The following is a 13,250-nucleotide window of genomic DNA, read 5'->3' as shown; positions in this document are numbered from 1 at the left end:
AGAGAAGAAATTGTTTCAGAACAAGTATTACTACAGGTATTACTACAATTAGTGTAGGAGTACAGTCGTATGCCCATAGTTTAAAGCAATATCACCAAAGAAATACAGGAAATACTTGCAAATATATATGATGTACATTTATAAGAAAGCAACAAGATTTAAACATTCTAACAAGTCACTTGCAATATATCAAATCTTAAAGTAATAAGTGGTAAAGATTCTCCTTCCCACTGTGGTCCAGTGTCAAAGTTAAATATGGGATCTTTACCAGCTGAGCAACTAATGTATGTATATCCTGTTGATATGCTCCATTGAATATTTCAGTGTATCTAAAAGTCCTGTTAGAGGTAGTCATGATGTATGATGTATTACAAAAAAAACATATTTGCAAAGAAATGTAAAGCCATTCAAAAGAGCTAGCTGAGTGAACTGGAAACTGGATAAATGGAGTTTGTCTTTGTTAATACTGTGTATTCTCACACTGATGCTGGTAGGAATATGTTTGACTGATCGTATGTATCATAAATTATACAAATATCTGAAAACTTGATGAACCGGATGATGTTTTAAAAATGACTTTCAGCTTTATTTGACATACTGAACTTTTCTAAATGACATAGTGAGTTTTTCAATCTGATTTAATGTCACATCACTGGCACTGAATCAGATCGACAGCGGTGGTTATAAAACCATTCCTAAACAGCGTGCGTGCTTATTTCCTATCACCAAGCAGCCACCGGGTCAGGCTGTGTATCACCTTGTTTCCCAGACAGCGTTTTGTATTGGAGGGTAAGTTACGAGTTTGGGACACTCTGGGAACCTCGAGCACTGGGTGAGTCGACCCCAAATGATTTTATTCTCCTGCACCACTGAAAGCCAACTTATACCTAAAATGCTTTTGGTACGTGAAGCCCCTTTGAATGTGGTTTTATTTTGTTCACATTGTGGTCTCACTGTTGTGGTGCTTGATGGTGTCATTTTCCTGGCAGATAAGCTGGTAGGGCTTCTCATTCTCCTCGATGACAGAGTTGCGCACCTCGTCATCTTGATTTTGTAGCTCTCCGCGGGAGAGGTGCTCCACGATGCCGGCCCCGAGCGAGTCGCCCAGCACGTTGGTGGTGGTACGCAGGCGATCCCTGGGGTGATGAGAGAGAGAAAGAATAAGACAAGAAGAGATGGAAAGTTGGGACACAAAGAAACAAAACATTATGGTATATCTGCAAGGAAAACACTCACACTGTGCCTCTATACACACTTTCTAATCTGTCACCCTGCATTATGCATCAGTAACCTTTGAAGTGGTGGGACTTCTGGGCTCTCTGAAGCTTTTCTATGACATTTAGGCTGGCAGAGCCACAGCACAGTACACAGACCAATCCCCATCAAGCTGACATTTAGTGGCAACTCACAAGAACCAATCCACGGCGATGATCAGTGTTATGTCCTCTGTGGGCAGTCCCACCGATGTCAATACGATCACCATGGTAACCAGGCCAGCCTGAGGGATGCCTGCTGCTCCGATGCTGGCAGCAGTCGCCGTGATACTGAGTGGGCGGTGGGAGGGATGGAGAGGAGAGTGAAGACATTTAATAAAGCGAAATAAACAAACAGCACATGTGCACTGCTGGTGGGAGTAGTAGAATAATAAAGGCACAGCAGAAATTATAAAATGATGTAAATCTGCCAAAAGTCACGCTGATTACACAATTACAATATAGAGTATGTTCTGTAAAATGACGGACATTTTAAACCCTTATATCAAGAATTATATACCGATACATATTTTAGTATAATTTGCTGACATGGTATTTGAGGTATGACTCTTTCATCAACACATACAAACATCTGAGCAGGTGAGTCATTGAGTAAATAAACTGTGGTCACATGGTCACAGGTCAACGAACAATGCTGGACACAGATTGTGCAACATGAAGTTGAATTAAAAACCCTTTTTTACTTGACTCCTCGCAAAGAAAAACAAAGTGTCACCTGATGGTGAGAATCTGGCCAAAGTTTAGGTCCATGTCATTAACTTGAGCGATAAAGATGGCTGCCACAGCCTCATAGAGGGCGGTGCCGTCCATGTTGATGGTGGCGCCCACAGGGAGGATGAAGCGCGTCACCCTTTTATCCACATGGTTGTTCTCCTCCAGACAGCGGAAGGTGATGGGCAGGGTAGCAGAGCTGGAGCAGGCAAGGAGAGAGAGAGGAAGCATTGTGGTTCGACACACAAAATGCAAAAAGTTGATTTAATATATTTAATGTCATTATATTTTACATTTGATTTATTATGTAATTTATTTCATGTTTATTTTTAGTTAAATAGTCCAATATTCTATATGAAAATGACACACAATACAGCAAATAGCACAAAGTTATTGAGGTGAGTGTGTGACAGGATAATCGCATCGTATCGTATCAAAGAATCTATACAAACATGACATGATAAAGTTGAGGTTCAATACATTGGCAAATGTTAACATTACCTGTATTTCTGCAACAAGGGACTTTGACAGCATACAATATGGGCAAGTGTCCCAATTTCCATTGTCTGAGAAGGACAGACGAGCAGACTCACCTGGATGACGTTCCCAGGGCCGTGATGAGGGCCTGCAGCAGACCACCGATGAAGCTGTAGGGATTCTTCCTGGTCACCATGAAGTAAAGCATCGGCAGCACAAAGAGGCCGTGGATGAGGAGACCAACAATGACCGACACGGTGTACATCCCCAGCTGACCGCCCACCTCGGCCAGATCCTTCATCTCCACAATTTTCCCTGCAATCAGGAACAGGATGCCCACTGGAGCGTACCTGGTAGAGTGATGCAGAGGTGGTGAGAGAGTTTGGAAGGAGATGGATACAAAGATACAGACAAGCAGGATGTGTGAGGTATCTAGAGCACAAGAAACCAAGATGAGTGACAATGGGTTTTACTTGTTGAGTGTTGAGTCTTTACTGACCAGATGATGATGGACACCAGTCTCATGATGGCTTCATTCAGGCAGTCAAAGAAATCCCTGAGAGCCTGGCCCTGCTGCTTCATGTTGCCAATGACCAGACCGAAGCACATGGAGAAGACCACCAGACCCAGAGCGTTCACTCCCCCGGAGGAGCCGGACATAGGGATTGTCTCCTCCACTGTCTCCTGTCGTAGAGAAGAGACAAACGGAACAGTTTACAGATTATACAGTTCATCATATACAATTTGACTCCTTTTCAGTAATCGTGTAATTCTCCAGAGGACTCGTCTGCCACCCACCTGTATGGTGTGCAGCACCCTGCTGAGGTCCATGCTCAGGTTAGACTCTGTCACGTTGAGGGAGTCGGTGAGGTTCAGGGTCACCGTCACGTTCCGTGTGTGAACGGTCTTCTTGTAAACTGTTTTATACTGAAAGAGAGTCGGTGACATTAACTGAAATGATGCATCCATTCTGTTTGGGTCTAAAAGTCTGACAGACCCATAAATATTTGGGTGTGGATCCAGATCCGAGGGCGGATCCAGGATATTTTCCCCTTTATTTGACATTTAGAGATAGGATTTTTATTATTATTACATATTTGATGGTTTCAACAATTTCCCAGGGAATAATTTATGGATCTAGATGAAAGAAATCTGGAATTTTTCGGGGAGTGATCTATTAGTGTGTACAATTCAGTGCAGCTTGACTGAATTTAAGGCTTAGGCCTTGGGGGTTATGCTTTTTACTGAGTTTTACATGTTTTCTGTTTTTGATTTATTCCCTTTGTGGTTATTTGAACTAGTTTGATAAATCATGAAATATGAAATTCGAGGGCTTTTTTTGGGGATTCAAAAAATGAAAATAGAAAAAAGATGGCCTCACCTGCTTGAAACAAGCTTCTACCAGATTGGGGGGAAACATGTTTCTGAAATAAAAATGAAACAAGATTAAATAAACAGAAAACAGTAATTTGTAAATGTTCTAATCTTACACATTGTTAATCAATAACCGTTTAATAATTTTACAGAGCAATTATTCAGAATGAGTCATTAGTTTTGTCACATACAGAAGGTTAATGATTCTGGCTTCCCACACACACAAAATCCAATGTTTCTATTATATTTCCTTGTCTGAATGTTGACATAAGTATACACATCCTTGACAAGGAATTGCCATGGTGTCTCATCTAACTCTCTGCATTTCTGAAAATTACTATTACTTCTATGTGGACACTTTCAAAATAGCTTGATAAAGTAACAACTCCTTTGCAATTTCACAAATCAATCAGGTTTCCATGCTGTTGTTACCTGATGAGATCCAGAAAAGCGTCAGCAGCCTGAACAGGTTCAATGTTTCCACTTTTGGCCAAAGGACTGTCTCTGCTGCCTTTGCCCGGCCGGATGATCATCACAATGACGATGCCAATGAACACAGCAATCAGGGTGGTCACCGTGTAGTAGACCACTGCACGGATACCCATTTTACCTGACGCCTTGCTGTCCAAGGAGGAAATACCTAAAGCAGAGGACAGTCACTTTAGGATTCAATCAGTCTGCTGCAAGTTTAGATTTTGTTTTAAACTTTTATTTAATTTGAGATACAACTACTATATATACACTATGCCCCTGCTTCTCTCTCTCTCTCTCTCTCTCTCTCTCTCTCTCTCTCTCTCTCTCTCTCACACAAACTCACTCACTCTCACACACACACACACACATGTTGACCCATATGGCATAGTCAGACTAACTACTAGCAGCACGGGGAGAAATGTTGGTGGTCTGTTAAAGCATCCATAAAGGTTTTACTGTCCTCAGCAGGCTGACAGTATTCAGCTTAGCACTTCAACAGATCAGCTCCAAAAGTTAAAGATCATGAGATCTAAAGTAATATTACCACTAAGTTAGGTGAAAATTCATCCTTGCATTTTTGAGTTATTTTGTGCACATACGGATGAGTAAAACTGGTGGAAAGCAAACCAGTAATCCCCTGTAATTTACACTTTGTGAGCGTTAAGTGTGTTTGTTCTTCTGTGCTCGTTCAAATCCAACCTGTGACCAGACTGGAGACGATGAGAGGCAGCACCAGCATCTGCAGCATTCTCATGAGGAGCTCCCCAGGAAAGGCAAAGTACTTGATCTCCCTCAGGGACAGCTTGTGGGGGCGCAGAGCAAAGCCCAGCATTACACCTGAACACATTTGCATGCACACAAACAAAAGGCACAAATGAACACAAAAGGTCAGATAAAGTCAGTGGTCTGCAGAGAAAACGGTGTTGCACTCTGCACTCACCCAGAGCCACGGCCGCGACGGTGAACAGGACGAACAGGTTCCTCTTGAGGAAAGCTTTGACACTGCCCCTGCTGATGGAGCCCATCCTCTCCTTCATGGTGCTGGCTCTCCTCTCCATTGCCCTGCGCAAACGCCTCCTCAGGTCTCCTCTCTCCGGCAAGGGGGGTTTGTCCACGTCCTCGTTTAGGAAAAGACTCGTACTTGCGGGGGGCTTCTCGTTCATAATCAGCTCCAGCACCTGGTCCAAGAGGCAGGTCTCGTGGGAAACTAAGCAGGGAGAGAAGTCATTTGTCACATGTTATTCCTACGATTATCTCATTGACTGGATGACAATGTTAAAAGCATATAAAGTGCCAACTAACAGGGAAAATGAGAATATTCACACAGAGTGGAAAGCATACATTTTTAAAAAGAGATGATGTAAAAGTGTGAGATGTAAAATCAAATCAAACATTGGACGGCTGCTGTGTTTGAAAGATTTAAGAAACTCTGACAATAATTACAGGTAACATGAAACATGAAGATGTAAACTGTATAAACCAGGAGGGGTATTTAATATATTAATTTATTTTTAGTATTTACCCCCTTTCTTATATGAAAAAAAATTCAATCTAGTGCTGTAATTGTTAGTAGATGGATAAAACATAATCAACAACAATTTATATTAATTTAATTTAGAGTCAATATTGAGTAAAGGTATTAAAATTCAGTGGTTCAAGCCTTTCAAATGTGAGGATTTTTAATGGCTATTGAACCATTAATAATTTAAAGACATCACTTTGGGCTCTGTATCCCCATATTTTCTGATATGTTACAGACTAAAAGATTCTACCATTAAATCAGAACAAATATCAACAGATTTGTCAATGGTGAACATTTTGCAGCTCTACAACAATCCAAAATCACATAAACCAATATTTAATATTGAGTTACAGACTTGGAACAAATCATTATTCAATTAAGACGGTGAGGCACAAACGAAGGGAAAGTCACTGACATACTGATGTTAATTTAGAGTTTTCAAGTTATATCCAACACTGGCTCTGACAGTGCATATAAAACAGAATGAATAGAGAGATTGGTCCTGTTGTTGCTCCTCTGACTTTAATTCCACCTCATGACCTTGACTATGTGTAGTTCTGGTTCCCCAACTTCACACAAGGCTTTTTTGCACTTCTGCATTTTGTTTACCACCACAGCAAGTAAGTAAATCTCAGATCTGTGTATCTAAATCTTTACTGTGATCTCTTTTGAAATGTTCAAATAGATAGGAGCTGTATCAACACTGTAAAACTTCAAAATATCGAGTTTCTGTGGTCTTACCGTGTTTCCCTCTGCTGAAAACAAGAAGCAGTCTGTGTGCAGCACGTGGCGGTTGGTCCTTATCTATCTAGGCTATAGTGTTTCCTGTGAATCACCCTTCATAAACACACTTGAAGCCTGCGCTTAAAGAACACTGACACTGATTTCTTCATCCACTTCTCCTTTATATCCAGGTAATCACAATGCACTCCAACACTTCCCCCGGGGGGGGGGGGGGGGTAAACACTAAGTGTATGATCGCCAGAGGCTTCATCTATTCTGTTTGTATCATTCTTGACTATTGATTTTCTTTTGTCCATTGTTCTGAGCTTCACTTATATTTATTACATATGGTGTAAAAGAGCCATTGTTGAGCAGGTTGTGGGATGAGCCAGGATAATCAAGGCCATTATTTAGTTTTGTGTCAGATGCAGAATAACCAGCACCAGTAGGTGTGTGTGTGTGTGTGTGTGTGTGTGTGTGTGTGTGTGTGTGTGTGTGTGTGTGTGTGTGTGTGTGTGTGTGTGTGTGTGTGTGTGTGTGCATTTGTGGTCCAGGCATTACTGTGGGGACCTGCATCTGTTTTTGCAGTCACATTATGGGGACTTGTTATCCTTATTGTTTTGGCCACAATGAATGGAAGTCAATGCAAAGCCCTAATAAGGATAGATGCACTAACATGAGCATCTGAGCATCTGATCACTCCTCGATGTTCCAAAGGCCTGTTTGAGGATTAACACTTGCTTTTAGGGCTAAGATTAGAACTAGGTTTAAATTAGGGTTGGGATAAGGATTGGAATCAAGTGTTTAATTGTCATGGTTAAGGTTAGGGTAAGGGGCTATACAAAGCATTATGTCAATGAGTTCAAGAATATATGTGTGTGTGTACTTGTACAGATGTCTTTGTGAGGACCATTCTGAGTGTAGAACCTACAGAGTGGGGACATTTTGGGAAAGTGAGGACATTTTGGCTGGTCCTCACTTTCTGACCCACTTTTAATGGGTTAATGGGTCTGTTTGAAGGTTAGGACTTGGTTTTTAGGGTTAGAGTTAGAATAAGATTTAGGTTAGGGTTAGGCATTTAGTTGTGATGGTTAAGGTTAGGATAAGGGGCTAGGGAATGCATTATGCCAATGAGTGTCCTCACTAAGATAGAAACACTTTCCATTTAATACACTGTTTTACATTTATTAAAGCCACAGCCAAAGAAGAATAGAGCCTAATTAATTTGAAAAACAGAAATGTTTGACTAATTAAATTATAATGAAAGCAACTAACAAACTAAATCCACCCGGGTGTGGATGAGACAAGTCTGATACAAATCTGTGGAGACATGTTCTTCACCAATGACTCTTTTCAGCTGCTTGTTGCTGCAGGAGTTTTGTTGCTAAATACTCTACTTGTCCTGGCAATGCCAGCAGCAAATATACTGGACCCCATCTGATCCAAAGAAATTCTTATTTTGGTTTCATCTCACCAAGGAATGTTCTGCCAATATCCATCAGGCCTCTTTTCATGTTCTTTGGCAAAGTTTAATCTCACAGTTTTGTGCCATTTTATGAGCAATGGCTTTGATTTTGGATGCCATCTGTAGAGGCTGACTTCAAACAATCTCCTTTGCACCATCTGACCAGTCACTGAAACACCAGTGTCCACACGTACTCCTCGTGCCAATCTGATGCAGTTAGATATTGTTTTTTAATGCAAGGCTGCATAGATTGTGAGTTGTGCATTTGTTTGACCCTAACTCCAAATTGACACGTAGGGTAGAATTAGTAATTATAGGTAATACCTCACATGTTAGAACCAGTTGCATGACGATGGAAAGAATCAGAAGTAATTTAGGAGGCGCCGGGTTATTTACAGGATGTTAACATATGAATATTATTAACATAATATCAATACAGGTCAATACCGGTGTACCGCGGCACTTGAGTTTCATTTGAGCAGCTGGGTCGCCACCTCCTTCCCTCAGCAGCGACCTAAACCTGCCAACTCTGGCTGAAACTGCTCAGTCCTGGTCAGACCAGAGTCAGCACTCCTCTGTCTGACAACACAAACAGCCAGCGTTACCTGAGCAGCAAACCGGTGACAAACAATCCAATAATAAGCTAAACACAAGGACATTAGTATCTCTAATAGTAATGGAGAACATCATTAACCCTGAGGTGGCCAACTGATATTTTTATGGGCAAAAATTATATTTTTTAACATTATATCAAAACCACTACAGCACTTTACACAAGTAAATGTAAAATTTAACTAATAGCCGTCAGCATTGGCTGGTAGAAGGGCATGCAGCTTGTGAGTTCACACCTCATTGGAAAGACACTTCAGACTCACATGTTAAAACACACTGGGACACAAGGATCCCATCTCAAGCTATTGCACGTGTCTCATTAACACTGGTTTATAGTTGTTATAGTTTCCACATTAAAGTCCCTGTAAACGGTTGCTCAGATCAACCTGTGCACATTTATTTTATTCACAAAGCTTCTTTTTTTTTACAAATCCCATACTTTGTTCTATGTATTGCTTGTATGTTGTCATAAATGTATAATAACTTTAAAAAGATCTTGATGAATAAATAAAAAACAGTTTCCCAGATTTATTATAATTATATTCTACTCCGAGTAACACATTGCTGATACAGAGTAATAACTGATACTAATTCACTTAGTAAACTTCAGCTGCTCACTGGCTACTCACCACTCATGGTTCACAGTCTGTCTCAGTCAGTCCAATCAAAGTCAGGTGAAAAACCTCAGCTTCACAAGTGCGGACAACAGATTCAGAGAGTGTGTGAGAGTGAGTGAGAGTGTGTGAGAGTGAGTGAGAGTGTCCGGAGCTGAGTGGGAAAATGACAGTGTCTCGCTGCTCGCCTCTCATGAGCAGACACACATGGAAAGGTTTCTCATATGGTCTGACCTTCTCACAACTCCACACACACACACACACACACACACACACACACACACACACACACACACACACACACACACACACACACACAGTCCGGCCAAGCTTTGGCAGTCCATCAAATTCAAATCATTTAGTTTCCTGAACTTAAGTTATTTTCACTAAAGCTCCACTTCCCTGAACACATCACCTCAACCTAAATCTTTGGATTTCACTTGACAAAACAAAAAAATCTGGTTACCCATCATGAAGAGAGTCGCTCAGTCTGTGCAAACAACCGGTTAGTGTCTTAGTCTAGTTTGAGATTAAACAACTACTCAGGGTTAAGCCCAAAGATTTTAATATGGAGTTAAAAGACATAGATGCAACCAGTCAGTGAGAGTCTAAGGAAAAGCTCAATTGAGTTCGATTACAGATGTATAAGCGTTTTTAGAACCTGACACATACAAGGGATTAAAGATTAAGTTATGGGTTTGTATTAAGAAGTTAAGCGACATACATGGGCCAAATGCTATACCTTATGACATGAACATACTATATGACTTAAAGTTACCTGATTGCTGTACTTGTTGTTTTCTATCGAATCTTGAAGTCATTGCCATTTGCACACTACATGATTGATCAGTGACAGAGATCACAAGATGGAACAGATCTTACAAGTCGGTCTGGTCTCCAAACTATGCTTTGGAACAAAAACATGCGATGAGTGACAGGGGAAATAACACAATATCCTGCTGGAGATCAGATTTGTTTTCCTCAAAAATGGATGTCTGCGAGAAAAACGCAGATTTGCTGTTAAAAAAACGAGGAAGGAATGAAAAATATGAGCCATAGAAATGTGTTGGGATACATTGGCAACAGGTATCCTCAGGTTTCCTCTCACGCTTCGTCTTGCCTCTCATTGGCTGCAGCTTATGTCACTGCACTCAAAACCAGGTCACAACACTATTGGATTTGAAACGCAGAGCCTGTGACATATATAGTTGAATTTGATTATGTCTTTGACAGTTCATAAATAGTGTCTGATTTGGGATTTTTCCCAGCAATCTCCAGAAACTGTCAGCAAGTGAAAAATTCTGGCTGAAATCATGTGGTGTGAAGATAATATGTTTGTCGAGCACCTCCTGAAAACTGTATCTACACGTTGGAGCTGTTGTGGCCACAGATACCACATGGGGACCATAGAGTCTGGGATTCATCAGCATGGGCTTGTTGCGTGTTGTAGATGGTAGAGTGAACATGCATTGTAAATCCTCACCACAGTCTATTGCAGTGAAGAAAACAAGCACAGCAACAACATTGACTACTTTTTCGAGATGAGAATACGTTACCTGGCTTTACAGTTGTGTAGGTACAGGATAAATAGATTTTTGGTGGTGATAATAACTAAATACTAGAGTAAATGAAAAATCATATCTGTGGTGGATCCTCTGTTAACTCTCAGCAACCACTACTTTAAACACACAGACTCCAAGACTAATTATAGGAAAGAATGACATCCATTCAAATCAAAACTTGAAAAACACTCAAAATGTCACTTTTACAAAAGAGTGGTGCAGTTAAGAAAGATGGAGTTTCATGTAAACGTCTTCTGGGCTCGTGTGAATGGTGACCATGGCAACAACCAATCTCACTTGTTTGATTCCCTCAGTGCAACAGAACCAGAGTTTCTATTCAACTACATACAGGTAACCACGAGGAAAAGCTGATCATCACGGTCAACAGCTTCCTGGTTCTGGATGAAATAACTTGAATCATCTTGTAGGACTTGAATATGAAAAAATACACATTGAAACACATTGCCAGTGAAATAAACTACTTTTTTTTAAACAGGCCCACAAGATTTTTGATATGTAGAAAGAGAGACGCAACAGAAAGCATAACTTGGACATTTCTTTTTTTAACCTTTATATGGAAGTTTAAAACCAAATTGTTGAAGTCCAAATTGAATTTGTATTATCTCAACCCTGCATGCACCAAAACAATTAAAATGATAATTCAGTGATAGATAGATAGATAGATAGATAGATAGATAGATAGATAGATAGATAGATAGATAAAGTCTAATACCCTGTTTCTTCTTCCTTTGAACGTGTCAAGCTGTCATGAAGAAACAGATCCTCTCCTCTCCTCTTCTTTCTTTAGACGCTGCAGAAACAAGGAGTAAAACTTTACAATCTTAGAATAAACTTGCGCTCAAACGATATCAGATTCGAGCTATGTTTAAAAAACATAAGTGACGCAGTTGCTGTAATTATTTATCAGCCGGCGACAAGAGGACAATTTAATTAGGTATAAAGAAGATCCCTCACCTTTGCCTGTGCTCCTCACTCCGTCATGTGGATGTCTTCCTCTCCACCACGCAGCTGATAATGAACTGCTGTTGCCCACACACTGTATCTCCACTCACCATCTTCACAGTTATCTCCCGTTTTTTTTTTTTTTTTTTTACTATCAAGCCGTTTGTAGCTTGTCCATGAAGCCTCCGGCAGAGGGAAGCGCCTGGGAGATCTGCGTGGGAGGAGTAGAGGTTAAAGACCCTTCAAGAGAGGGAGAGAGAGAGAGAGCGAGAAAAAAAAAAAAAAATACAGATGAACCACCTGCTGCCACAACCACCAAGCCTGAGTGAGACATACTCTCAGGTTAACATCACGCAGCTCCTCGTGGATTTCTCACTTCACACAAAAGTCACCAAAAGAAATAGTCATTTTGTGATTAACATTCCTTACATGATGAGGATACAGCATCCACACCACTTATTAAACATTGGGTTCGGGTCCCACACACAGTATAAACACACAGCAGTCATTGCTATGACAACATGCAACTGCTCATTGCTCAGGGTCTGCTCTCATCCACTCTGGGGACCTCGGAGTATTTGTAGCCCTTTGGCATCTCTCTGCCCCGTTTTCCACTCTCACACCTACTCATCATGTTCACGTTCACTGACATTGATATGCACGTAGCCCACTTAAAACTGAATATTTGTGCTCAAGTCATATTCAAGCTGCCCATCGTGAAGAGGAAATGATACAGATTCCAGGTAGGCCTGCAGCGACCAGAGGGTTTGCACGGACAGACCAAAACAAGAAGAAGAATGTGTGTCAGATTGGTGTATTTTTGACTTAGTCGAGCCTTGAGGCCATAAATACTGATGGTTCAGAATGAACTCTTTGAAAACAGACCACAGCTGCTTAAGCCAATCGGTTGTATAAACTCTACATTAATGTCCTTGTGGGTTTTGGGGGATCATTTTAAAAGGAACTATAAAAGACTTCCACTGGAAATCAAAGGAACTGAATTTCAGCTAAAAAAATGAATTGATATATTAAAATGATTCAAGATGCTGTAGATATTTGCACTTTAATCAATCATTCCAATTTTATTTGTATGGCCAATATTCACAAATCTGAATTTTCCTCATTGGGCTTAAAAAGGTGCAACGTCCCTGAATCCCTCGACTAGAATCAGGAAAAAACACATAAAAAAGAGTTTTAACTGTGGAAAAAAAACTTTAAAGTGCTCTTACGTTTCTTGTGTTCTTTGGATTGTGTCAGACATGTCTTCCTCCGCAAACGGGAGTTTTCATGTTGTCATGGAATAGTTTCTCTGAACACTTCGTACATTTTAGATAGATCCTTCATTGAAGTCCCTAGAAACAGTGGGCACATACTTCAGCTAGCTGTGGCAAAGTGAATTCAATTCCAAGGTGCATTTAGGAGATATTTTGGACGTCTTATCGAATCAAACGCACTCGGCTGAAAGGGTTATCTTTTCAG

General features: G+C 40.6%; 1 protein-coding gene across 4 annotated transcripts; it reads right to left on the bottom strand.

The window, feature by feature from the left end:
• Positions 1-247: 247 nt before the first annotated feature.
• slc1a6 (solute carrier family 1 member 6) lies at positions 248-12,496 on the bottom strand. Of its 4 annotated transcripts, XM_034583858.1 has the most exons (13): positions 12,072-12,496; positions 11,784-11,982; positions 11,542-11,619; positions 5,251-5,517; positions 5,010-5,147; positions 4,269-4,476; positions 3,844-3,886; positions 3,261-3,389; positions 2,962-3,146; positions 2,579-2,812; positions 1,990-2,184; positions 1,410-1,544; positions 938-1,136 (listed from the first exon to the last, which is right to left on the bottom strand). In XM_034583858.1, exons 4-13 carry the CDS (start codon positions 5,471-5,473, stop codon positions 938-940), a joined length of 1,689 nt encoding a protein of 562 aa, XP_034439749.1. In that variant the 5' UTR covers positions 5,474-5,517; positions 11,542-11,619; positions 11,784-11,982; positions 12,072-12,496. The 4 variants fall into 4 exon arrangements, with proteins under 4 accessions (XP_034439748.1, XP_034439749.1, XP_034439750.1 ...); XM_034583859.1 differs by lacking the exon at positions 12,072-12,496 and having other exon boundaries at positions 11,784-11,996; XM_034583857.1 differs by lacking the exons at positions 11,542-11,619; positions 11,784-11,982; positions 12,072-12,496 and adding an exon at positions 9,262-9,478 and having other exon boundaries at positions 248-1,136.
• Positions 12,497-13,250: the final 754 nt, after the last annotated feature.

Source organism: Hippoglossus hippoglossus, chromosome 4 (genome assembly GCF_009819705.1).
Source record: "Hippoglossus hippoglossus isolate fHipHip1 chromosome 4, fHipHip1.pri, whole genome shotgun sequence".
Classification (NCBI taxonomy): Eukaryota; Metazoa; Chordata; class Actinopteri; order Pleuronectiformes; family Pleuronectidae; genus Hippoglossus; species Hippoglossus hippoglossus.
Note: the sequence above shows the minus strand (reverse complement) of the source record. Positions and strands in the feature narration are given on the sequence as shown.

Bases quoted from the DNA above. Each gene is read 5' to 3' on its own strand.
- slc1a6 (XM_034583857.1), bottom strand. The intron at 3,390-3,843 runs GTGAGGCCATCT...ACTCTCTTTCAG, and splicing joins TAGAAGCTTGTTTCAAGCAG to TATAAAACAGTTTACAAGAA. The intron at 2,185-2,578 runs GTGAGTCTGCTC...TGCCTGCTCCAG, and splicing joins GCCCTGGGAACGTCATCCAG to CTCTGCTACCCTGCCCATCA.